The sequence below is a fragment of the Nannobrachium achirus genome (genome assembly GCF_963921795.1).
Source record: "Nannobrachium achirus genome assembly, chromosome: 16".
Lineage (NCBI taxonomy): Eukaryota > Metazoa > Chordata > Actinopteri > Myctophiformes > Myctophidae > Nannobrachium > Nannobrachium achirus.
Window position 1 is genome coordinate 49280296 of NC_137823.1, and position 24200 is coordinate 49304495.

A 24200-nucleotide genomic window follows, 5' to 3' on the forward strand; every position below is an offset into this window, starting at 1 on the left:
CGGCTGAACGGGAGCGAAAAGGGATAGCCATTGATGAAGATACCAGTCCAGTACCACTGCTGTCTAGCTTTCCCAAAAAGCAGAGGAGGAGCAGACACAGTTTTTGAGATTAAACAGGGGAATAAATGTGATTGTAGGGGTACTAGACCGCCCCAGTCTGCGGGCAGTGATAGCACTTTTGTAGAAAAGCGGGGCACTGAGGACGAGAAGATAAAAGATAATCTGTCTCATGTCTAAAATAAATTATGGCACTTCATTGCCACGTAATATTCACATTCTATGTACTCATGATACAAAGAACAGTTCACAAAGGGCAGTCTAAATAAATGTGAACTTACTGTATTGCACAAAATAAACGCTCCCAGTTTGTTAGGACCTTAAACCTATACTTGGTAAACTAATACTTAGTTGATTGGGGTCAGCACTCTACTTGGTCAGCTCTTTTCCCCCCCGCTCTATAACACATCTCTTTGTCGAAAATAAACCTACAAGCTCATGACGCAACACGTCCTGAGCTTTACTTGTATGTCAGCTATTTTTAATGGAGGTTATCCCCCAGAATAGGGAATGGAATGGATGCTAGGTTTCAAGTGGTTGAACAGAATTCATGGAAACTAGTGTATGCTGGGTTTTGAGCTGGGTTTTGTGTGTACGCAGCATTTATAATGTACATGAAGCCCCTGTTCATACTTTTTCTTTTTTTTTTTTGCATAATCTGTTTTACCTTCATTTCCCGTCTCATTTAAATGGAAAGTTCCTTCTTAGATAATGGTATCAAAAAAGTCAAGTTAAAATTAAATCAGAGATTTCACCATTGACTTCTATGCCAGTGCAATGCCGTAGAAACATACAACCTACAGTATAGCAGCTTGTAATCTCCCTCCTGAAATGTAACAAGATCTATGAAAATGTAATCCTGTCATAACTGTATATACAGTATATCACAACACTGTTCCTGTAAGCAAGACTCCCTATTTCTGCAGCAAATTAGGATTGTTCAAACTGTTACTCTGGTCTCCTGCAGTGGTTCTCAAACTTGTTGTGCCCGGGACACGCCAATGGGCAATTTAAAATCTCAAGGCACACCTGAAAATAGCCCATCTACAAGCTCACAGCTATATGTGCAGGTATACAGTAGAATTTGCCTCGGTTTTCAGAAACTGATTTACCGTAATAAATATGTGGTTGACACAAAATACCAAGTTACACCTGGACTTGTCTCACAGCACACCAGCTGTGCCTCGGCACACCGTTTGTCAACCACTGCTACTGTCCCTCAATCGAGCCTGAACACTGCAAATTAACTACTCAGTGCAGAGGTAAATTAGCCTTCCGGTTATGTGACGCTTTAACAAAACACAATCACAATTTGCAGTTTCTTTGCAGTGTGAACACCAACATTATCGGTCTGTTCTAAAACACTTTGTGACCAACATGTGAGCGCCAAGTTAATGTCAGTGACGGCGAATGTGTTATTATCTTATTGTGCTGTTGTATGTATTGCTTAATGCCGAAGGACAGGCGAAATTGGCCTTAAAGGAATACTTCATCTACAAAAAAATAGCCTTTTCTCCAATCAATTAGCCCCTCCCAATAAGCTTTTGTCCAATGCTAGCTTAGAATATGCCCCTCCCAAAAAAGCTTTTGTCCAATGCTAGCATGGAATAACTTCCTGCTTGCCAAGGCTGGGAGGGGCATAGTGAAGGGCTAATTACTCACCCCATGACGAATTCATGGAGATTTGTGTTTTTGTCGCATTTGTGAGCCGATAATTGAATATAGGCGTTTGTAGTAGGAGACCAATTTAAAACTATATAAAAGAATATAAACTTCAAAACAACTTTGTGTGATCACTGAGAGGCCTACTGATGATCTACCAAATACTGGTAGATAAAAAAAAATAGATCTATTTAGGCCATAGAGTATAGGTTGTTAAGATTGGGCTCCTATTAACGTCAATTAGTCAAATATTGGGTTATTAGCTCAGGAACGCGACAAAAACAAATGTATTCAAGGCTTAATGGGTGAGTAATTGATACGAAAAATATATTTTTTTATTCCTTTAACGCCTTAACCGGTGGTGGCAAATCCTTGCCTTTGACTAAGCATCGTTTTTGCATTCCTGGAACCTTATAAAAAGGAAGGCCAAACAAGGCCAAAGAAAATAATATTCACTGTCATCGCAGTGCATATTATGGCAACATAAAGGATCAACTTAATAACATTAAGAGCAAATAATGTAAGTGAAAAAAAGAAAGAAAGAAAAAGCACTGGTGAGCACCAGCATCTGGCAATTATGTTTTTTGTCTAGGAAGAGTTGTTAAGACCACATAAAAATCAGATAGATGACCTGATGAAACGAAATGATACAGGTTGATAAAGCCAATGCTTTATCGTGTACAGATGAAGACGCGATTAGGGAACGACCAGAAGGGAAGTAGTCTAGATGGACAGGGGGGTCCGCCTGCATAAGGTGGATTGTTTTTCGCCGCCTGTTTTTTCTTAATCCTTGAAGGGTATATCTCAAGATTCTGCCAGGTACCAAGCTGAAATATGTTCTCATGGGGTTAATTTTTAATGATTTCTTGCACCTACCCATTCACTCACTATACAGGAAAAAAAGACCCCCTCCAAGAAATCTTCTTTAAGTAGCATGTGAGGGATCCAACTAGGGGTTTGTCATGATTCTGAATCCATTGCAAGCATTTGTTTTGCACAAAAAACATTCCTAAGGCTAAAAATGGACCGCACAAAACTGTGAAAAGTGATGACTCATCACTTTTCATCACAAAACCTTAGTTTTGTGGGGCCGCTGTTTCTTGTGCAAAACAAATGCTTACAATGGATTCAGAACCATGAATAACCCCTAGTTAGACCCCTCACATGCTACTTAAAGAAGATCTTTTGGGGGGTCTTTTTTCCCTGTAGAGTAAGTGAATGGGTAGGTGCAAGAAATCATTAAAAATGAACCCCATGAGAACATATTTCAGCTTGGTACCTGGCAGAATCTTAAAATATACCCTTCGAGGATTAGGAAAAAACAGGTGGCGGAAAAAATCCACCATGTGCGCGCAGACCCCCCTGCCCACCTAGACTAAAGGGTGGATTGGGTCAGAGACCAGTGTTACGTTTCAACTGATTACAGGCAAGAATAAAAGGGCCTGAATGATTCAGAGGGCCCAGAGCAGGACAGGGGCCCTGCAACACGCCAGAGATACCAGGCCAATATATCCACATTTACTTCACTTATTTTTATTTTCTTGAGTGAATGCCCGCCTTTACCCAGTTCTTTGTCCAAATTGTCCGCTATTCTTGAGTATTATAAAGTGTACAATTTGGCCGCTTGTCACCTGTAAATACGACTTGCAAAGAGCTGTGTTTACAAATGGCATTGCTCCCATAACGCGATGGGATGGCTGAGTGTTTCTAAGGGACATCTTTGCCCTAAACTTGGGACACGTTGGGACAGGCACATTGTAATTGGCTGTTTGGTTGTTAAACAACTGCTAGGCTATTATAGGTAATGATTAAGTCGTTTTTTTGCAAGTTCCAAGGGGAAAATTCTGCTCATTATATATTTAAGACAAAATGCAAAGAAAATGCATTTTTAAAACTGCTATATTATTGAAAATGCTTGCACTCGTACGTGATCAGTGATTACACAAAATAAATCACTTGTTCTTGGCCATTAAAAAGTGGTATCAGCACACCCCTAATATTGTATGTCTCAGTCTAATTAATATTACTAGGGGGACGGGAGCCCGGGTGTCAAGGGGGACCAGGATTTCTAGCCGCGCCCCTGCAAGAGGGGGGAGTTGGGGTGGGGGATTTCAACGGGGAACAGGTTTAATGTTAGTTACACGTTGGTGGAGATCTTGTACTTTGGCGACATGTTGTTATGGAACCAGATGAAACTAAAGATGACGCCCATGGTTTTGGGGATGCTCTCGTCATAGGCGAACGTCATGGCCTCGTGGAGGGGCACCTTGACCACCTCGATGAGCTCGCCCTCCTGCGGCGCGCCGCCGCCCTCGCTCACACGGTTGTCCTCCGACACCTCGGCATAGAACATTGTCTGCTTGGATCCCGTCACGCCCACACCCGACCTGAAAGTGAGATGGTACCGTTTTGAACACATTTCATGCCAAAGAAGGAGATCTCCTTCTTATCTCTATTTCCTAGTTCCGTGCTAATACTCTGATTAAATAAAAATAAATGGGCTAGCTAAAAACCCCTAGCATCTAATGTGTTAATACCTGGCAGTCAACGTCGGTGATGAAAACGTCAATTTAAAAGGGCAAGCAGTGGTGGAAAAAGTACTCACATTCTTGCAATGTAGAAATACTCCAGAAATAGTCCAGAATTCTAAATTTAGTTGAGTAAAAGTACAAAAGTATTGGTATCAAAATGTGCTTAAAGTACCAAAAGTAGAAATACCGGTACTCATCAAGCAGAATGTCCCATTTCACAAGTTTTCAAATGGATAAAATGTATAACAATCTTTTGAAAATAGCAGCTCTACAAGCTCACACTTGTAGATCGGGCTCTTTTCAAATGGCTGAAATGTATATAGGGTTGAAGCGGTTAATGTATGTTTTGTAATAATAATCAAAATCTACAAAGTAACTAGTAACTAATGTTTTTGTAATGGAGTAAAAGTCCAATATTTGCCTCTGAGATGTAGTGGAGTAGAAGTAAAAGTGCTGAAAATTGGAAATACTCCCGTAAAGTAAAAAGTCATCAAAAGTGTACTTAGGTACAGTACTTGAGTAGATGTACTGAGTTACTTTACACCATAGAGGGCAAGTCAATTTTGACAGAGGCACACCACTCAAACCATATACAACGCACATCTTTTCAACACAAAATAGCATTAACATTTCAAGTAGCCGTGTGTCTGCAATTGCTCGATAACCCTTGACTTGACATTTGAGCGTTGGCCACTATTGACATTTTATTTGATCGGAGGCGGTGCACGGACTGCACGCCTTAACATGTTCTCAAGTCCTCCTCATAAAACTTCAGATAGACAAGCACACGTGTACCCCTCTGCTCGTGTGTGTGGATGAGCGCCTAACGCGCATACGCACACACGCACCCCAACCCAAGCGCGAACGTTCTCCAGGAATTTTATTTGTTGTTCCAGAGAAGCTGTAATACTCCCTTTGCGAAAAAGGCCATGACCTTTGGTTTCCTGTTAACAAGTGCCTCTGTCAGATATGCCTTTATAGGGGTCATGAGGGTTGAGATGATACCCTTTCCATTTAATGGAAGCGACCCACACATAACAATGGAGTTAGACACCACCAACAAAGCGAGAGGGGATGTGCAAGTCAAATCAAACATACACTTAGGGTGAGATGTCAGTCAATGCTGTACAGGTGCTCCTACTTTTATGTGGGGCACCTTTATCTGCACCTCTTAGCTTTTTCTTTTTTTACTGTAGACTACCTTCAGCCAGAACATAATATGTTGACATTATTTACATAACTTTTCATTTCTCTCTTTCACTTGGCATGTAGGCTTTTTTCTTCTCTTTTTTGTATTGCTGTATATTGCTCGCTGGTGATCTGGGAAGCTTTGTTTAAGTGCAGACAACTTGAATATTGATACGATAGGTTTATTGATGGATAAGGCATGGCAGTAGGTTTTGTTTTGGCTGACCAGAACGGCTTTTGTGGTCGTCTGCTGCATATGTGCATTAACGTTTGTCAGAAGTAATATAATCTCCCAACGGTACATACAAGCAGATGTAAGCAGGTGGAGTTGGGGAGGAGGTGGGTGAATATAAGGCAGCAAAACTGAGTAGTAAAAGCAGCAGGAGAGCAGCTAGATGGGGCCGAGTAGGCCATAGAAATGCTTGACATTAAGGGTTGTGAGTGATATGTAGTTCTTATAAAGATGATGGATATCATCATGGCAGCAATGTTTTACCCAAGTTCAACATCACTTTATGTTCTATATATATATATATATATATATATATATATATATATATACACATATATACATGTAAAATGTGGTACAAACTTTCACAGTGTTCACAGTGTGTTCATGAGTGCATTATTTTATTGCGTTGTGTGATAATGTATTAATACTGACATTAATAAAAATTACGTTAAAAATAAAAGAACAGACAATTTCAGAAAATTACATCTCTTTATACTGATGCTGCCTTAAAAAACAATAAAAGACAACACTGGTATCCGAAATTCCAAGTGATATTTAGTCTCATGTCAGACAGATACACGCACGCACGCACGCACACACGCACACGCTCTGACCCACCTGTAAGAGGTTATCCTCCTCAGCTTGGAAGCAGGGACATCGTAGCCGCACTCCTCCAGTATCTCCTGCCTGGCGATCTCCTCCAGGGAGAGGTCGGGCTTGTCCACCAGGCCGGCACACAGCTCGTAGGTGACCCCTGCCGAGGCTGGGGGCTGGGCTGAGGCAGGAGGCTGGGGACAGTTGGGAGTGGAGCTCTCTGCTGCACTCTCTGCTGCACCCTCTGCGCTCTCTGAGGCAGCCGCTGCCTGGCTCTCCTGGCGTTAGGGGTGCAACAGTTAATCAAACTAATCGACTGAAATCGATTACAAAGAAATTATCAAGAGTTGATCATTTTAAAAAGTAATCTGATAAATAATAATTGATCCCTGTTTTGTGCACCTTATTTTAGTTGAAAAGTGCAAATAAAATCAAAAACCTTCAGAAATAGTGAAAAACAAGCTCACTTGTAGAACTGCCATTTTCACTACTGTTGCATGCCGCTGCTGTGCAAAAGTGCTTAAAAGTGGTTATTTCGACCGTAGGTCGCAGTTTACTATCAGAACCGTCACAGCTTCAGTCCTGTCATCCGTCAGTACGGGTAACGCCTGACACTGTGGTTCCCCTGACACATCACTGTGACATCACAGTGATGTCACAGTCATAGCAGGGATCTCCATATAGGGGCATAAAAGGGATTCTGTTAGGGATCTCCATATAAGGGGATAAAAGGGATTGTATCCCAGATGATGCCCTGTTAGGAGAACCACACTAACAGAATCTATATATGGCCAAGAAAGAAGTCCCTTAGGCGTCTTACTGGTGTTATACTATACTTAAAAGAAAACTGTGCTTCTCGATTATTCAAATCAGTAATGGTAATGCTGCAGCCCTACCTGAGATTCTGGCTCTGCAGCCTCGGATGCTGAGGCGCTTTCTTCTGCTTCCTCGGCAGGCTGCGCCGGATGAGCTTTGGTTCTCTCCCACTCACACATGTATACAGCTGTCGACCGTAGAGGGCACAAGGGAAAAGGGAAAGACATATGAGGAACTGAGCTAAGAAAAAGGTTGGAAGTAGCTTTTAACTGGTGTTTTGGTAAACACTGTTCAACACAGAGTTCCGTTTGGCCACCAGTTGAACCCTTGTTTTGAAGTTGTTCAGACCTCTGCTGAGTGGCATTCACACCAGTCTGAAGTTCTTTACTCACCAAACCTCAAAATCTCTGCATACGTATGTGCAAGTCTGTCACCAGCGTATCTCGAGAACCTCCCGCATATATACAGTATATAGATATATATAGGCTACTCCCAACAATGGAGTCTAGAGGATGCGTTGTAATGGGGTCTCTTGCAGTCTATTTATGAGTCTGCATTGTTGCTTTCATCCAGTTGAATAAACAGAGAACACTGTGCTGTACTCTTTTTTTAGACAGGATAATCCAACAAACCATAAACAGTATATAGCTTGGCAAGAATTAGTCTTGGATTAAACAAATAAAGAAATTTGAAACATAAAATGGATAGAGTAAAAAGTAGTGCCGTTAACTTAAGCAGATGAGTTACCTGGGCGAAACTGCTTGACCAGGATGAAACAGTGTGAGGTAGTGTTGAAGATCAGCACCGAAACGCTGTCAGAAAGAGAGAAAAACTGAGATTAATGTGCTGTCCATACTCCTTCCTTCTGACTTCTTACGTGAGGTTGCGCTGATGGTCTGAATGAATGAATGCAGTCTCAGATCATAATACAATAATAGAAATTTCCGGCTAGTCCACAGACCATTCTGGCCAGGCTCGGAAATGTTAGCATATACACATACCCTCTCCTATCACGATGTGACACGTTGTGATCTTGTAAATCTGGTATTTTCTGCATTAAGAATTACTAGACTAGACCCGGTACGCGGCAAGGACTCGAGGGAGTGTAGAGTACCCGCCGCAGGTTGTCCAGAACCGCTGATCCGACCAAAATGTCCAAATATGGACATGTACTGTATGGATATCCAGTGTCCAGATCACTGCCAATCATATATGGGCATGCATACAGGGAGGACATCAGGGATCTCCATATATGGGCATAAAGGGACACGGGTAGACAGACAGATACAGAGATCTCCATATATGGGCACAAAAGATCACAGACAGGTACAACGAGTACCCTGACAAAGCCCCCGAAACTCAGATCGGCGGTGTGAGGGTCGCAGCATAGCAGGCCCAACTTTAGATTGTGAGAGCCCCGAACCTCTAGCATAATTATATTTACAAGAAAGTATTATGATACTTAATATTTATAATAATTAGCGTGGTTGACCGAAGGGCAACACACTGTAGTTCTTTATTTTCACTAGATAAACTCATTAGATAAACGTTTACGCTGCCATTGGAAATTGATGGAAACCAGATGCAATTGGAAATTGAAGGCAGCTGCCATACCCTGGGTCCAGGGGGGAAAATAAAAGTTTAACTTTTAAATATAAATCCATGAATGTCTCTTTGTCTATCTGCGCTGGTTATTATGTTGTTAAATTACAGTAAAATAACTACAAATGCAAAATTTAACATAATGGTCACTTTAACAAGGTATTATAATTATATTCTCCACACTTGTATTCTCCCCAGATTGACAAAATGGTATATTCCCAGGTTCCGCAGGTCAGCTGCACAGGTGCAATGCATTATTGTTAATTGTGGCACGTTTACTAACATTCTAAGTTTAGCTGCACTTGAAAAACCATTCCAGGCTGCCATATCCAGCCCAAGAAACCGTAGAAACCTGTGTTTTTTTAGACTGCGAGGCGTTGTGAGCATGTAGATCTGCTATTTTCACAATAGAACCGTGTTATCCAAAACGTAATGCCTATTTTCCACGAGGACTCCCATCTTTGCCATACCCTAGCTTTTGCTAAACTGACGCCACTGATTGAAGGAAAAACATTTGAGGAGTGGTGCTAACTCGAGTATTGGTCGAGCTTCACATGACAGTTAACTTGCTGCAGGTCACGGCAACCACACTTGCAATTTCCAATTGCATCTTTTCTAGTTCATAATGTGTTATAGTGCTTATAAGTATAATAATACAGTGTTATAATTCATAGGCAGCTTATAATGCATTAAAAACATGTTTATAATGCAATAGACATGTAGACTCACACTCAATAACTAATTTGCACTTGCTTCGGAGACAAGCTCAATATGCATACACAGTATATGAAGATGAAAAGAAAAAGACAATCGTTTACGGGATATTCCAATCTAATGTATGGACCTTCATCAGTTCATCCACAATCCATACTCTGAAGGTTTGTAGACTGAAATCTTAAGCCTGACCTACACTTAGTTGTGCCAAGCACGGTAGCCTATATCTACAATATCAAGATGACGCATTGTGAGCTTGTAGATCTGCTATATTCTGTGCATGACACCAGAGCACAACCAAGTACAAATCAGGACACAAATACGACTTCCTTGACAATTAATCTTTCTTACCTTATATTTGATTACATTATCATTTTATCATTACATTTATACACCATACATTATCAGTGTATCACTGCCATCACTGAGTCATGTGTATACATGTGGTTTTGCTGCTGTGTGTGACTGTGTATGTGTGTGTCTGTGAGTGATTGTTTTGCTGCCAGTGGCGACTTGAGGCCTGGGGTCTGTGTTGGGAAAGCGGAAGCGTCTGAGGCAGCAGGAAACCCTGCCCTGTCTTTCCCATGACGAGAGAGAGAGAGAGAGAAGAGAGAGAGAGAGAGAGAGATGCCCAATTCATATCGCCGCACGACGGTGTTGCACGTCGAAAACGTATTCACATTCTTGTTCACCATTCACGTAGTGACTCAGCTTGGGAGGCTCTCTCCATTCCGACATGTCGCCACTCCGAAATTGACTTCTTATTGTCGGAGTGGCGACACTCCCATGGGGGTTCGGTTTAGGGTTAGAGATAGGGTTAGTGTCGGAATGGAGACATGTCGGAAAGGTGACATGTCGGAGTGGAGAGATGCACTCACTGAGGTTGTGGATCTGCCATTTTCGGCAAAGAGATTTGATGTAGAGGGGAAAAAAGGACCAATACAAATTTTTAAAGTGGAATCCAACGACGGATAACCATTAACCAGCCTGAAAGAAATTGCTGTTAATTGGGGTTATACAGTATTTCCATTTTTAGACTAATTAGTTAAACCAGAGCTCTCAACTCCTGGGGAGTCGGGACCTTGACTACAGGCGATTTCAATCCGTACCAAGTCGTTCACCGCTCGGCACTTGGGTGTCCCTGGTGTAACTGCAGTTTCTTATCAGACAGCTAGAATACAAAAGAAATCATCAGTCTGGGGGTCCCTGAAGGAGTTCAAAATGTTTCATATAACCTTCAGTGACATTAGTTCAAATTCCCAATCTAACTTTCCAGCGTTGAAGCAAAATTTTAGGTAGCCAATAGCACTGGTGCCAAGATATCTACAGTATGTGTGGTCCTGTTATCAGCTGCATTATACTGTGTGAGAGGAAGAGGTCAGCTGATTAAAAAGCCCCCAAGTCAATTCAGGGGCCTCTTATCTGGGCACAGCCAACTATGGAAACCCCTGTCACTTCTCCATCCTCTTCCTTTCTCCATCACACCTCCATTCACATCCCCCACTCCTTCATTCACACCCCCCACTCCTTCATTCACATCCCCCGCTCCTAGGAAAGGCAGTGTACCCATTGGGTGTTTTTTGTTGTTGTTTCTTTTGTGGCACGTGTGTCACGCACCGATCTACAAGCACGTGCACCTGGAGTCGCTGTGCGACGCATTATGAGCTTGTCGATCTGCTATTTTTGGTACGCAACACAGAGAGCAACCAAGTACAAATCCTGCATTAACAAGCATGCATGACATGAAAAACTCATTAATTTGTGACACACAGGTTGAGGTTATAGTGGAGTACAGAAGTCTTTGCACCAGAACATTCTTCGACACAAAACCTCCGGTACAAACGGAGGTACAGATGATCCAAGCCAGAAGTGGGGGAAACGCAGGCCTGGGGCATGGAAGTTTTCCCGTGAGGCAGGTCTGGGCCTTGAACTGTTTGTTCCATGCCATTACTGCTGTGAGCACCGCTTCCCTCCCCAAAAAACCTGCGCTAATGTTTAAACCACGAAGCAGGCTGAGCGGGTGCTCGGGACATTTCACGCGCCGTTAAGCTTGGAGTTCTCTCGGCGGGGCTTCCGGGGCCGGACAGCGGGAAAAAGTGTGCGCGGCAGCAGACATACAGAGTGAAAACAGAGGAGAAGGTCTGTCCATGCTCCAGTGACCGTGTGTTGTTTGGCTGCGGTACAGCGCGCTTGTCAAAGAGGGACATTTTGGCTTTCATGGGGTTGACAATCTGTTGATGTGCTTTATTTCGGAGTCGACTTACAAGTTGACTGGACAAGAAGCCAACCCACTTTTAGAACTATACATAATTATATAATTTGTTATTAAAAACGGCACGACATATTTCATAAATATCTTTGTGACGCTCCATCCAGAGCAGTGTTGATTTCGTCGACTAAAACTATGACGAAAAATATTTGTCGAAAAGGAAATAAAAACTAAATAAAAACTACGCTGTGATGACTAAAACTAAGACTAAATATATTGACAATTTCGTCAACAAAATAAAAACTAGACTAAAACGTTAGGGAGGGACTAACGTGTCTCAGGTGTTGCGTGCTGAAAATAGCCAATCTACAACGTTGTGAGCTTGTAGATCGGCTATTTTCATCACGCAACCAAGTGTAAAATCAGCCATTACCATGTCATCAAGGCCTGCCAAAATACATTTTAGTTGACTAAATCAACTGTAGATTTAGTCAACTAAAATCTTATGATATTTAGTCGACTAAAATTAGACTATAACTAAAACTTGTCAGGTGACTAAATTATGACTAAAACTAAAAGACATTTTATTCAAAAGACTATGACTAAAACTAAATCAAAATTTGCTGTCAAAAACAACACTGATCCAGAGCAATTTAAGTCATTATACCAGGGGTCTTCAACAGGGGGTCCGGGACCAGGAGGGGGTCCTCAGAGTTACTACAAATCCTCCAAATCTTTGTGTGATAGAAACCTTTTTTTTCCCTCCCTTTTTTATTAACCACTTGAACCCTATAACATAACGTCCAAAAATAGCAACACCTTGCAGTAGATCGGCTATTTTCGGCAAAGACCTTTGGTGTAGAAGGGGGGAAAAAGAGCACAAGTAGTACAGAGATAAAGGTCAAGATTTTGAAGTATTGACAGTTCAAGACAAGTGGATAAATATCTGCAAACACTAATCGACATGAATCCAAAATACACTGATGATTGTGCTGTCAAAAGATGAAACTATATGGAATCTATGAACAGATTGTGTGGGGTCCCTGCTTCATCTCTCTCTCTCTCTCAGTCTCTCTCTCTCGATTAAGGGGTCCTTGGACTGAAAACGTTGAAGACCCCTGCATTAAACTGTAAATATATGCGTATATATTCTTGAACAGGATTCATGTGGATGACCTATTTTGAGATGTTTAAAAAAGGAGAAAGCACAAGCAGGTTCAGTGTATTGCTGAGGGGTGGCTGATGCATAGAATATCTTCTGCGGGGGACTGAACCTCTCACCTCTCTTTAAAAGGATGATCTCTCTTGTGTGCCAACAATCAAGTTTACACTTTAGCCCACTATGGATTAAGAATCTACCAGGAATTATAAAATGATATAAGATCCCATCTCAAAAAGTCTAAATTAAGGTAATAATCACATGTCAAACCTTCTTAATGCACCCATGCTGAACTTTTTGAATCACAGTCAGTAGGGGCTAACCTACAAAACATTTTTATTGCAGCTGCAGCAATGAGCAACCTTTAGTCAATCAAAGTCAAAAGGAAGCACAGAAGGTTTGACCCACCAAAACTGAATAGCTACCAAACAGTAGCATTCCAAAGTTGCTCTGTGGGGTGGCACGACCCTTACGTGGCACACATTGTAGAACATGATTAAATAGTGATTCCGCTACTTTTGTCTTTCAAAGTATCAAAAGAAGTGCCTTGATACGACATGTTAACAGTGTCATGCCCAGAGGGGACGTACTGTATTAGCATCTAGTGACCTAGGCCTACCCCAGGCCAAGACGCCCTCGAGGTGGATGGGGAACCAGAGGATGGAACACGGCACAATTCAACACAGCATGACTGCCGTCGTGCCACTAAAGACATCTGCATATGCTGCTTCCAAATGACTTTACCTTTCAACTGGCTCCAGGCCACACACACAAAACACTAACAGGTCATAAACACATACCATTATTCCAGTGCTCCAATAAACACTTGGGTGTCAAACTAACAGACATCAGAAGAACGGTTAGTGAAGGGACACACACACACACACGCGTCTCTGACGAACCCTAACAAACCCGTATTTGAGGATTGGTACAGTTCGTTTAAAACCTGGATATTGTTGCCGCTATAATAAAAAATATAATTTTATATTGTTGTGTCAGACAGATGAAAGAGTGATTTTGGCTCAACAAACTTTTAAAAAGTGAAAGTGTTTACTGTGGGAATTATACAGCATATCTGTGTCTTGATGTGCTAATTATATCGGTTTTCCAGAGTGTTACAATATGAAATTATGAATTTTATGAACAATAGGGTTCCTGTCAACATATCGTCGCTGTCGGGCAGAAACCTTGTATCTCCATATTTCCACTGTCATGTTTTTAGGTATACGTCGTCATACTACAGGGTCACTAAAATAATTACTCATCTATAAGCTCACAAAGTGTCAAGAAAGATGCAAAGTTGAAAGTGGTTAAGTGTGTCGGTTTGCATAAATATACCAATGAAGAGTGTTAACAAGAGCTCGTAACAACTACATTGGATCCATTGGCAACACAGGCTCTGTTTTCCTTAAAAGTAACAGTTTTGGTCTGGACATACCAGGCTTCCAGCCGACAGTGATCATATGGCTAGGGGCTAGCCGTCATGGTAGAATTATCTCCTGCGGTGCACATTTGAATGCACCTCTGGGCTATTTTCTCAGGGAAATATGGGACTGGGGTTTTATTGCTGCTGTCTCCATGGCATGATCTGTTACAGTAAAATAAATGCCCTCTCGTGGGGGTCTTATAGAGAGGAAGGAAAGCAGGCCGAAAGGGCTCTAGACCTACCTGGGGGCATTGTGATAACTTTTGGCTAAATAGGTGGGTACTGCTATTGATTTGACATAAATGTGTGATATTTCTGTAATGGTGGCCCTATCTAAGCTCTACTGCAAGATTGTGATTTGTGAGCTTGTAGGGTGAGGGCAATTTTTGCCAAACGTTCACCCATTATGAAATGCCCAGAATAGTGCCGCAATTTTTTAGCAATTAAATGTTTTCATACTGTGTGTATGTATGTAATATGTATGTACTTTATGTATGTGTAGGGAGGGGGAGAGAGAGCATCCCACATTAGCCTTTTTATGATTATAATTTATATATAAATAAAACAGTCTCTTGTTATTTGCTTTTGACAGGATGGCTTTGCATGACGGTACATTGCACACCTTATGTGTTGCGGTTCAGGCTTAAAGTTGAAAGGCTACATTTTCCTGTTGCCATTGCTATTTTACCTCCAAGGTATGGCAGTTTGACTTATTACCAAACGCTCCCGACCCGACCATGTGTCATCAATCTTTCAGTAATTGCACACAGCAACCACTCATAAATTCTCCCCCAAAGGGTTTCTTTCAAATGAATATGGAGTTTATGTCACATGATTTAAAACCTTGTGGTAATGAGATCAAGTCTTTTTACGTAGTATTTACCAACACAACAATACTAATTCGTATTTGAGGTACACCCGTAACATTGGTAAAAGCATGCAGGGAGAAAACACGATGTCTTGTCTTATCAAGCTGTCTTATTAAGCCCATGGTAGCGATAATGCTACAGTAGGGGGGGGCGTACCCCATCCTGTGTTGCCACACCTGAACAGGTGTTGCATTTTTTATTTATTCATTTTTTGCGTATTTACCTGTCATGGGTTCGCATGAAGTCCCAGGATTTCTTTGTCCCATTCTGTGAATACAAAACAAAAGAACACATGAATGGCTATACTCTTTAAGCAGTACAAACCTCAGACTTATTGTTTGGTCAAGTATGAAGAAGCACATCAACATCCAAATTATTAGTGAGTTACTGGAAATGCTTTCTGTAAATTCAGGTACATCTAAGAGGGACAGCGAGTGCATTGTTGACATCTAACCAGTTGCTCAACACCCCAGATTTGCTAAGGCATGCTGTAGATTACCACAAACCTGTGCTGCTCCTTACACTCAACTGGTAATTGGCTAAAGGACAAGCCATGGGGTCAACAAAATCGTTCTTGGAATCTACATTCCTACTGGCACTGCCATTTTGCCATCCTATGGGAATAGGCGCTGGCCTCCGATGCCGGCACGAATATTTCCATATTTCTGCCACAGATGGAGTGGGAATGAAATGAAGACGCACAGCATATTCTATGGTAGTTTTGAGATATCTTGTTTGGGCCCAAAGTGGTGGATAGCCATCCTTAGAGCCCCACCACTGATAATCATTCCTCAAAAGGTGTGGCATCTAACTCGGTTCTGTTTAATTGAAAATTCTGTTAATGCCTGTGTACACTTGTATACAAGCAACCCCCAGTTTTTTTTAATCCCACGATTTTTTGTGACCCATTTTTTCACCCAGTGCCAATTGCTAAGTGTAACCCTGGGCACTACTCTCCCTCTGCCAACCTGATAGAGCAATGAACTGTGCTAATGTTTCCTTCAATGCACGAGGAGTCCAGGCCGCTTCTTTTCACCTGACAGGGGGGAAGTTCCCTGGTGGGACGTAGCGTGTGTAGCGAAGGAACACGTTATTCCCACCAGTTCCTTTCCCCTCCATCAGGCCCCTGGCTGTCCAGGGGGAGTCAGTATACTGGAGACCAGGACTACTGCATGTTTTTTGTGAGCCTACCCTCGGGGACACTGGGAGAACATGCAAACTCCACACAGAAAGGCCCTTTTGCCATGTGCCTTGACAACTGAATTTCCCTTGGGCTCAATAAGAGTCTAATATTTTATATTAGAGATAGATAGATAGATATAGATATCGACACACACACACACACACACACACACACACACACACACACACACACACACACACACACACACACACACACACACACACACACACACACACACACACACACACACACACACACACACACACACACACACACACACACACACACACTATGCTAATTAGAGCATTCAGTAAGACAGGCACCATCTAATCACTCACAGAACAAAACATAAATCTTCTTGGGAATTCCAGTAAAGCATGTCAGCGTGGTCAAGCTGTTTTGGCATGACCTAGCATGGCCATAAGCAACAATGTTCAATGGGTTAATGGGAAGTGAAGCTTTGTGCATCATTAACTACACCGTACAACAAGAGCATGAAGCCAGGATTTGTGTGGGACAAGTTAACACTATGACCCAGGTTGTGTTTACCTAACACCCATTCTGTCACATCCCTGAAATTGGCTCGTGATCTTTTGCCTCAAAAATGTGGCGGCCACAATGTGGAGGAGAATGTGGAGAGCAAACAAATGGCTTACATCAAATTAAATTTGGTAGCTTTCCAGTCCAGGACAGCATAAAAACAAAAGGTGTCACTAGAAGAATGTGAGTATGCAGGCCTCCTGACAGGCTGACATACTGAATTAAACAAATGCATCTGCAGCGGGTATAAGTACAAGTCCAAGGCAAAATCTCTTGTTCTACATCTCAATTGTTTGTGAGTGACCATTTTCTTTTAGACATACAACTTGTCATTGATCATATCAGAGGTAGCCTGGAGACGTAACTTTCTCAAATACACACTCAGTACATAAAACATATGTATAGCAGTTTTAAAGATCAATATTATAAGTGCTAGTTAACATAATTGAAAATGATCTTGTCAAATTTTCAGTGACGCTTTAATACTGGTGCGACAATGTCCTCTCTGTGACATTCCTGTTGCTGGCTCATTTGCCAATCAATCATTGTCCTGGACTGGAGCTTCTAGCAGGGCAGACAAATTGAATTGAATCGATGTAAAATGGGCACACACTTCCCTGCAACACGTTAAAGAGGCAGATGCGATCACTAAAACTCCCAACTCTTGAGGCATATTTTCAGAGACACTGTCATTTCAACAACTGTGCAAATCTCACACCACCATCCCCCCCAGGACAACAGTACTACGCCCTACTCAGTGAAAGTAGATATAGCTAGCTATTACGGATCCATGCGAGCAAACAATAAATCACTTAGCTAGCTAGCTGAATCATTGATGTTCTTTGCGTGACTTGTGGGACTCAGATGAGGAGCTGCAGGTCATTTCAATAAATCTTTCAAAAACAAACAAGAAGAAATTGTTACGGTTATTACATCAGCTTAAAGCCTGGGGGACAACCTGTACCTTGTTTTTAAAATCAAAGTACACTTGAGCACTTACTCGAAAGCAACAAATTATCTCTCTACTCTCTAGCTCTACTGCATAGTACTGTGTTCTATTTGTAATTGTCTGTCATTCAATGTTATATGAGATACTTCAATGGTTTCCAGTGGAAATAAGCTTAGTCTTTTCATGGATCTCCTTTTAGTAGACCTTGTACCAGTGAACTGTACCGTCATGAAACTGTACCTTTTCCTGTGCAAACTTCTAATAAAGTCTTCAATCAATCAATCAATCAATCAATCTTGTTTTTCTTTGGTCTTCCTCTAGGCCTCCTGCCTGGCAGTTCCAACCTCAGCATCCTTCTACCAATATACTCACTATCCCTCCTCTGTATATGTCCAAACCATCTCACTCTCTGGCTTAATCTCCAAACCATCTAACATGTGCTGCTGCTGTACCCTCTGACGTACTCATTCCTTATCCTACCCATCCTTGTTACTCCCAGAGAGAACCTTGACATTAGCGAGTTTAAGCTCGCTACGGCAACGGCAGATGACAACGGTAATCGGAAATGATCCGCGCTCGATAGATCAACCTGCCGTCGCCGCGGCCGCCTCTACTACGGCAGAAGGTCCCTTCCCACGTAGCGCCTACTCCGTCTGCTGCGTGTACGCGTCGCCATGGGAACCAAAGCGTTCAGTGAAAGGGGTGGGAACCCGTCGCCACCGAGGCTTTGCTTAACCATTTTGATCGCTACGGCGATTACGTCATAGCAGCCGTAGTCCGCCTGGCGTTGCCGTATTGAAAACCATCTAGCTTAAACTCGCTATTTTAGTCCCTGCTACTGCTACCTCTAGCTCTGCTTCCTGTTTTAATCTTTTTATTTTATTTTTTCAGTGTGACTTTCTCTAAACCATACAAACCAACCACCATAAAACATAGCTGGTCTCAACAAAGCAACACATTACCAAGTAGAATTATCTTCAGGGATCTTCAGTCAGTAACTACTGGACATTGTGGGAAGAGGCATCTCTAGATGGAACTTCGGAAAGAGCGGCGTTTCTTTCCTTTAGTACGCTTCATAAACGAATCCTGAGGCTGTGATAGCTCAAACAAGTCAAGCAATCTCCCTGACAGCAAATTATGTCTGCATGTGCATAAGATCATGTTTGTTTGATGTAGCTTGAGTCGTCGTTAGGGATGCACATTTTATATGATCTTAAGGTCGACTTTCACTCAGGTAATTGGTATGTCAATTAGCGCCAACTGTTGGAAACCCCTATCTGCCCATGGTTTCCCCATTTCCAACTCATACTCTGCCACGTGACGAGTTTTGTGTTTTGACGCTGGATGGAGCTGTTCGCTAGCCTATGGGTCACCAAATATTTTCCGATTCTACAGAAGTCACCTGACATGTTTTCCCCTTTTTTGAGGAATTAAAGGAAAAAAGGCCATAATGCATGTGTATGGGAGAGGGGCTGGGCAAAAGGTTGACGCGGAAGCCTATACTGGTATACAGTATGATAAAAATAGTTTAATTCCATGTGTAAGAAAGACATGTTCATTGTCACTGGCGTAAATCGGAACCATTTATTCACGAGCATCCCTAGTTGGTCCACTACTTCTGTTCCTTGTAGCACCAGGTTTTTCTCCAGTGGGGTAACAGCTGGCGAGCTGAAGAAGAGGTTGAGCTGGGCGGGTGCTTTGGGTGTAGGGGGCTCCGAGCGTGACACAATAAGCTCTTTGAGAGTCCAGATAGCGAGAAACATCAAACGAGAGGGGAGGCTTGCACCGGTTTCCAAGACAAATAGGCCAGGGGTCTGAGAGAGATGAAGCAGGGACCCCCACTACTAACATATTGTATAAAACTGTGTTGCATATTAAACTTTTTCATAGATTTCATAGATGGTGATAGACTTGTTTGACAGCACTATCAATGTGTAGCGTTGTATTAGATTCATGTTAATCACTTAAACCCTCAATGCTAAACTTGCACTTGGTACGCTCTTTTTCCCCCTACACCAAACCACTTTGCCGACATAGACAATCTTGTAGACCTGCTATTCTTGGATAAATAATATCCTCAAAATAGTGGTAGAAAAGTGGTTAGATTTGGCAGCCCCCCCCCTGTAGTAATTCCGAGGACCCCCAAGGGATCCCAGACCACCTGTTGAAGACCCCTGAAACAGCCTATAGGTCCACTGAGTTGAGTTCCCGGTCTGACACTCCTTGCGCTCAGCCTGGGCCTATGTTACAAAGGGGCTGTCACCTTACTTACTAGGGATATGTACTGTTATTGCCTCATCGTCCTCCCCCCATTGCACAACAGGATGTCCAATGTCCAAAATGGATATAGGACATCTGCACACAACAAACTTTTCAGGTACTGTATGGGTTACACTCAACGTTTATTAATGAAGATGACAGACTCTACAACAATCACACATCAGATGGCATTCTGGCACAACCTGTTTGGAGCCCCTTGTACGCACACACGCGCACGCGCACGCGCACACGCACACGCACACACACACACACACACACACACACACACACACACACACACACACACACACACACACACACAGTGCCCTGTCACCACTCACAGATGGAGGGGTTCCCCTCATTACTAGGGCCACTTGCTGTGGGGGTAGCCCTCTGGAGACAGAGAGAGAATCACAGGCTGACATGGATTACGACAGAGAGATTAGTCTATGGGGACAGAGAGACACAGAGAGAGAGAGAGAGAGAGAGAGAGAGAGAGAGAGAGAGAGAGAGAGAGAGAGAGAGAGAGAGAGAGAGAGCGCTGGGACAAGCTACACAGGACCTTGCAATGAATGTGGTAAACTAATGTGGTCCCTCTGGCTTTGCCTGCTCAAAACGACAGCCTCTTGTGTGAATGGGTATTGTAGAGCCTGTGGGATGTGAGGTCTTGATCTTTTAGGTCCTTAAAGTCTAATAACCATCATGCACGCACATGCACATTGCACGTGCGCACGCACACACACACCACACACACACACACACCCACACCCACACCCACACACACACACACACACACACACTCTAAGAACCTGACAAACCTGACAGGTGCAGGGGGGAAACAATCATCTGCCCTGCTGCCAGATACAATGGCAGTCTTTAATTCCCACCATGTGCTCTTCAATTTCCCTGGATTTAGGATCAGCTGGTCTCCTGTCCATCCTAACAGACGGGAGCAAGGGACCCACGTGAACCAATTCTAGTCGGAGAAACTCTTTACGTTTTATGGTAAAATGGGGGAGATTGGGCCTGCTTGTGCAAAGCTTGTAAATATTCTATAATAGAATAGTCACAGAGGCTTAAAGGGCAGATACTGTCGGATTATTTTATGGTCCTAGTTTTTGGTCCTAGCGGGGCTTTTATACTTGCATGTGCTAGGGATGGGACGATAAGCGATATTTTCGTTTATCGTGATAAAAACCACTCACGATAATCGTATCGTGGAGATTTCATATATCGTCATATCGTTCTCCGTCATGCACTGGCATCAATTCACCTTTTATTTTCCGAGCTGCATATCCGGTACCATTTAAACCCTCTATAATTGGTAAAAGGTACTTTTTGGATCGGCTATTTTTTGGCCAATGTTCCGCCCCAGAATAATGGATTTTGATTATCGCGATAATATCGTAAATCGCGATTTCTTTTGTCACAATAATCGTGATATGAAACTTTCATATCGTCCCATCCCTAGCATGTGCTAAACATCAGATAGTTGCCTATTTCTGGCTAAAATATGAATGTATTACGTTTTCTTGTTTTTCTACACTGGACAGTGGACACTATACCGAAGGACACTATACCGAAGTGTCCACTGTCCACTACTAGGTCATGAGTGACTGGTTAACTTGCACTAAATTGTGTCCCCTCTACACATGAAGTCAGTAAGTCACCAGTCACTTCTTTACACCTGACAGTTAGGAATTTCACCAGTATGTGAAGACCATCACACCTAGTTCTTCTCCCTGCTAAGCATCCAGACTATCCTGTATGAGTCACTAATGCAGAGACGGTGGTCGCCCAGCCCTCCCCACCTGGCTTCCCTATACCTCGAACATGACCAGTTGTGTTCGTTGGACTGCCTGGAAAAGTGCTCTGAATTTGGATGATGTGTGGGGTATAGGAACGTAACAGTTGCACGACTGATGGTCACACCGTTTAAAGAAAGGCCAATAGCTGTAAGCAACACCAAAAACACCATTATCTGAATTGGCATTCATGAATAAATATAATGTAATTACCCAAGCAAGCAACCAGTGGTTCAATGTAAGATTAGTGGGATTTAAGTCAATGAGGGACAATTGCCTGCTTTGTAGATGGGTTGGGCAATGAGAGGAAACAAAGGGCAACGAAACAACGAATGAATAAAGAGCTCCTCTTAGGACTGACATTAGCTCCTCTCTGAGAGGGGTAACTGTGTGAGAGATTTGGCAGTGGTGTCTAAAGGTGCAGATGTGCCACTGAAGAATTAAGAATGAAAGAGCCTAGGATGAGATGGCACCTCTTCTCCTGCCTGAAAAGCCTTTGTGAGAGGAGAGGGGTGGCGTGTCCCAGAGCGTCCCTCCCCAGCTCCAGAGGAGACGCCACGGCGGGATGAAAGGGAGGACAGAGGGAGAGAGTCCACCGTCCATTCTTTTGTTGTCCATCTGCTGTCTTTGGCTGTTCCGCCTCCCTCTCTTGACAAGCTTAGCAGTGCCTCCCCCACTCACAGGTGTAATGACCATCACCACACATACAATTCCTCACTTTTCAGCAGGGGCACTCAAGCCCCACACTCCCATGACCTGAACCTACTTTTAATTAGTACAGCAACAAGAGCTCAGTGAAGCAGTGGCTTGATAGCACACTTGTGACTGAAAAGCAATTATATCCATCTGCATTTTGTTCTGCATCTGTAGCCTAATGTCACATAGCACACACACACCCCACAAACTGCTGAGTGCTGAACCACATACATTTTCAAGTGCTTGCAAGATTGTACCTTGTTAAGAAAAATAGAATTGTGCTAAAAAGTACATAATTCAAGATCCTGATTCCCCAGTAGCTGCCAAAGGACACCATCTAATTTCTAGAATAGGGTTTGGATTACAGTGAAGAGTAGGAATTACTAGTACAAAACGCACCACCAGAATAGAAGAACATATTTAAGCTACACACACACACGCGCACGCACACACACACACACACACACACACACACACACACACACACACACACACACACACACACACACACACACACACACACACACACACACACACACACACACACACACACACACACACACACACACACACACACACACACACACACACACACACACACACACACACACACACACACACACACACACACTGTCCCCTAGGATTTCCCACAAAATGAAGCCACCCTATGATATTCCTTGTCTGTACATGGCCGCAACTCTAGGACAGAGAAAGATCAACAAGATTCAAGAAACTGCATAGGCTGAGTTGTAATAGGCCTAATGTGTCTATCAGGCATTACCTGCCAAAATGATACTTCCCAAGACAAAGTGTATTTATTTTGGTGCATTATGTTATGTGATGTGGTCCTTCTGATAAAACAGTTGTGTGCGCCAATGCATGTATGCGTAAGCAAAGCAGCACCAGTCATCTGTGAGCTAAATTACCTGAGTTTATTACACGGCTTGGTTGAATGCTTGATTCTGATTGGTCAATCGCTGAAATCAGCGTTCTTGATAACAGACCGCTCCGCTCAGAGTCAGACCGATGCCTAATCAAAGGCTCAGAGCACCTGCTGCACTCAGGGCTGCACTGCGTGATGTTTTTATCACGATAAACGATAATATCGTGTATCGTCCCATCCCTACCTATGACATGCTCTAAATAGGGATGGCAGAGTGAAAGTGGTTAAATACGGTTTTAGGTTTTGCATTTAAAAATAAGAAAATGTAATCTATAGGCTAAACACATCAACTAAAAAAGAAAAGAAAAAAAAAGAACAGGAGGTGCATGAGCTATTTGGTAACTGCTTGATTTGAGAAGGTCCTACAAAGAGCCCCAAGCATGGGTCACCAGGCCCAACATACGCACACTTCATGCACGCACAGCCACACAGGAGAAGGGTCAGAGGTCATCATTGACCGTACCAACCACCTGTCTGTCAATAGACCATCAGGGCCAATGGAGCCACATGCAGGCTTTTAGACCATGCCAATGTAACGGGAGAAGAGAACCCTGGACAAGATCTGTCTGAACAAGTTCTGTACAAACAAACATGGTTGGTGTGTTGCACTGTACCTGCACAAACAGCAGTGGTGGACGAACTTAATTACTTAACGGGTACACATTACTGTGTATTATTATTTTAAGCTTTAACTACTGAACAATAGCAGATCTACAAGCTCACAGTGAGGTTGTAGATCTGCTATTTTTGAAAAGTCGTGAACAGC

At 42.8% G+C, this 24200-nt stretch overlaps 1 protein-coding gene across 1 annotated transcript in view; it reads right to left on the reverse strand.

Annotated features, from left to right (window-relative positions):
* Positions 1-3151: 3151 nt before the first annotated feature.
* The window catches only part of nudt14 (nudix (nucleoside diphosphate linked moiety X)-type motif 14), a 29868-nt gene continuing 8819 nt past the window's right edge, over positions 3152-24200 (reverse strand). Inside the window, exons 2-6 of the mRNA XM_080744195.1 lie at positions 15283-15326; positions 7828-7892; positions 7161-7267; positions 6289-6542; positions 3152-4106 (exon numbers count right to left, since the gene is read on the reverse strand). Coding sequence (XP_080600321.1) covers positions 3857-4106; positions 6289-6542; positions 7161-7267; positions 7828-7892; positions 15283-15326 — 720 coding nt within the window. The 3' untranslated portion in view covers positions 3152-3856. The remainder of the gene's footprint in view (positions 4107-6288; positions 6543-7160; positions 7268-7827; positions 7893-15282; positions 15327-24200) is intronic.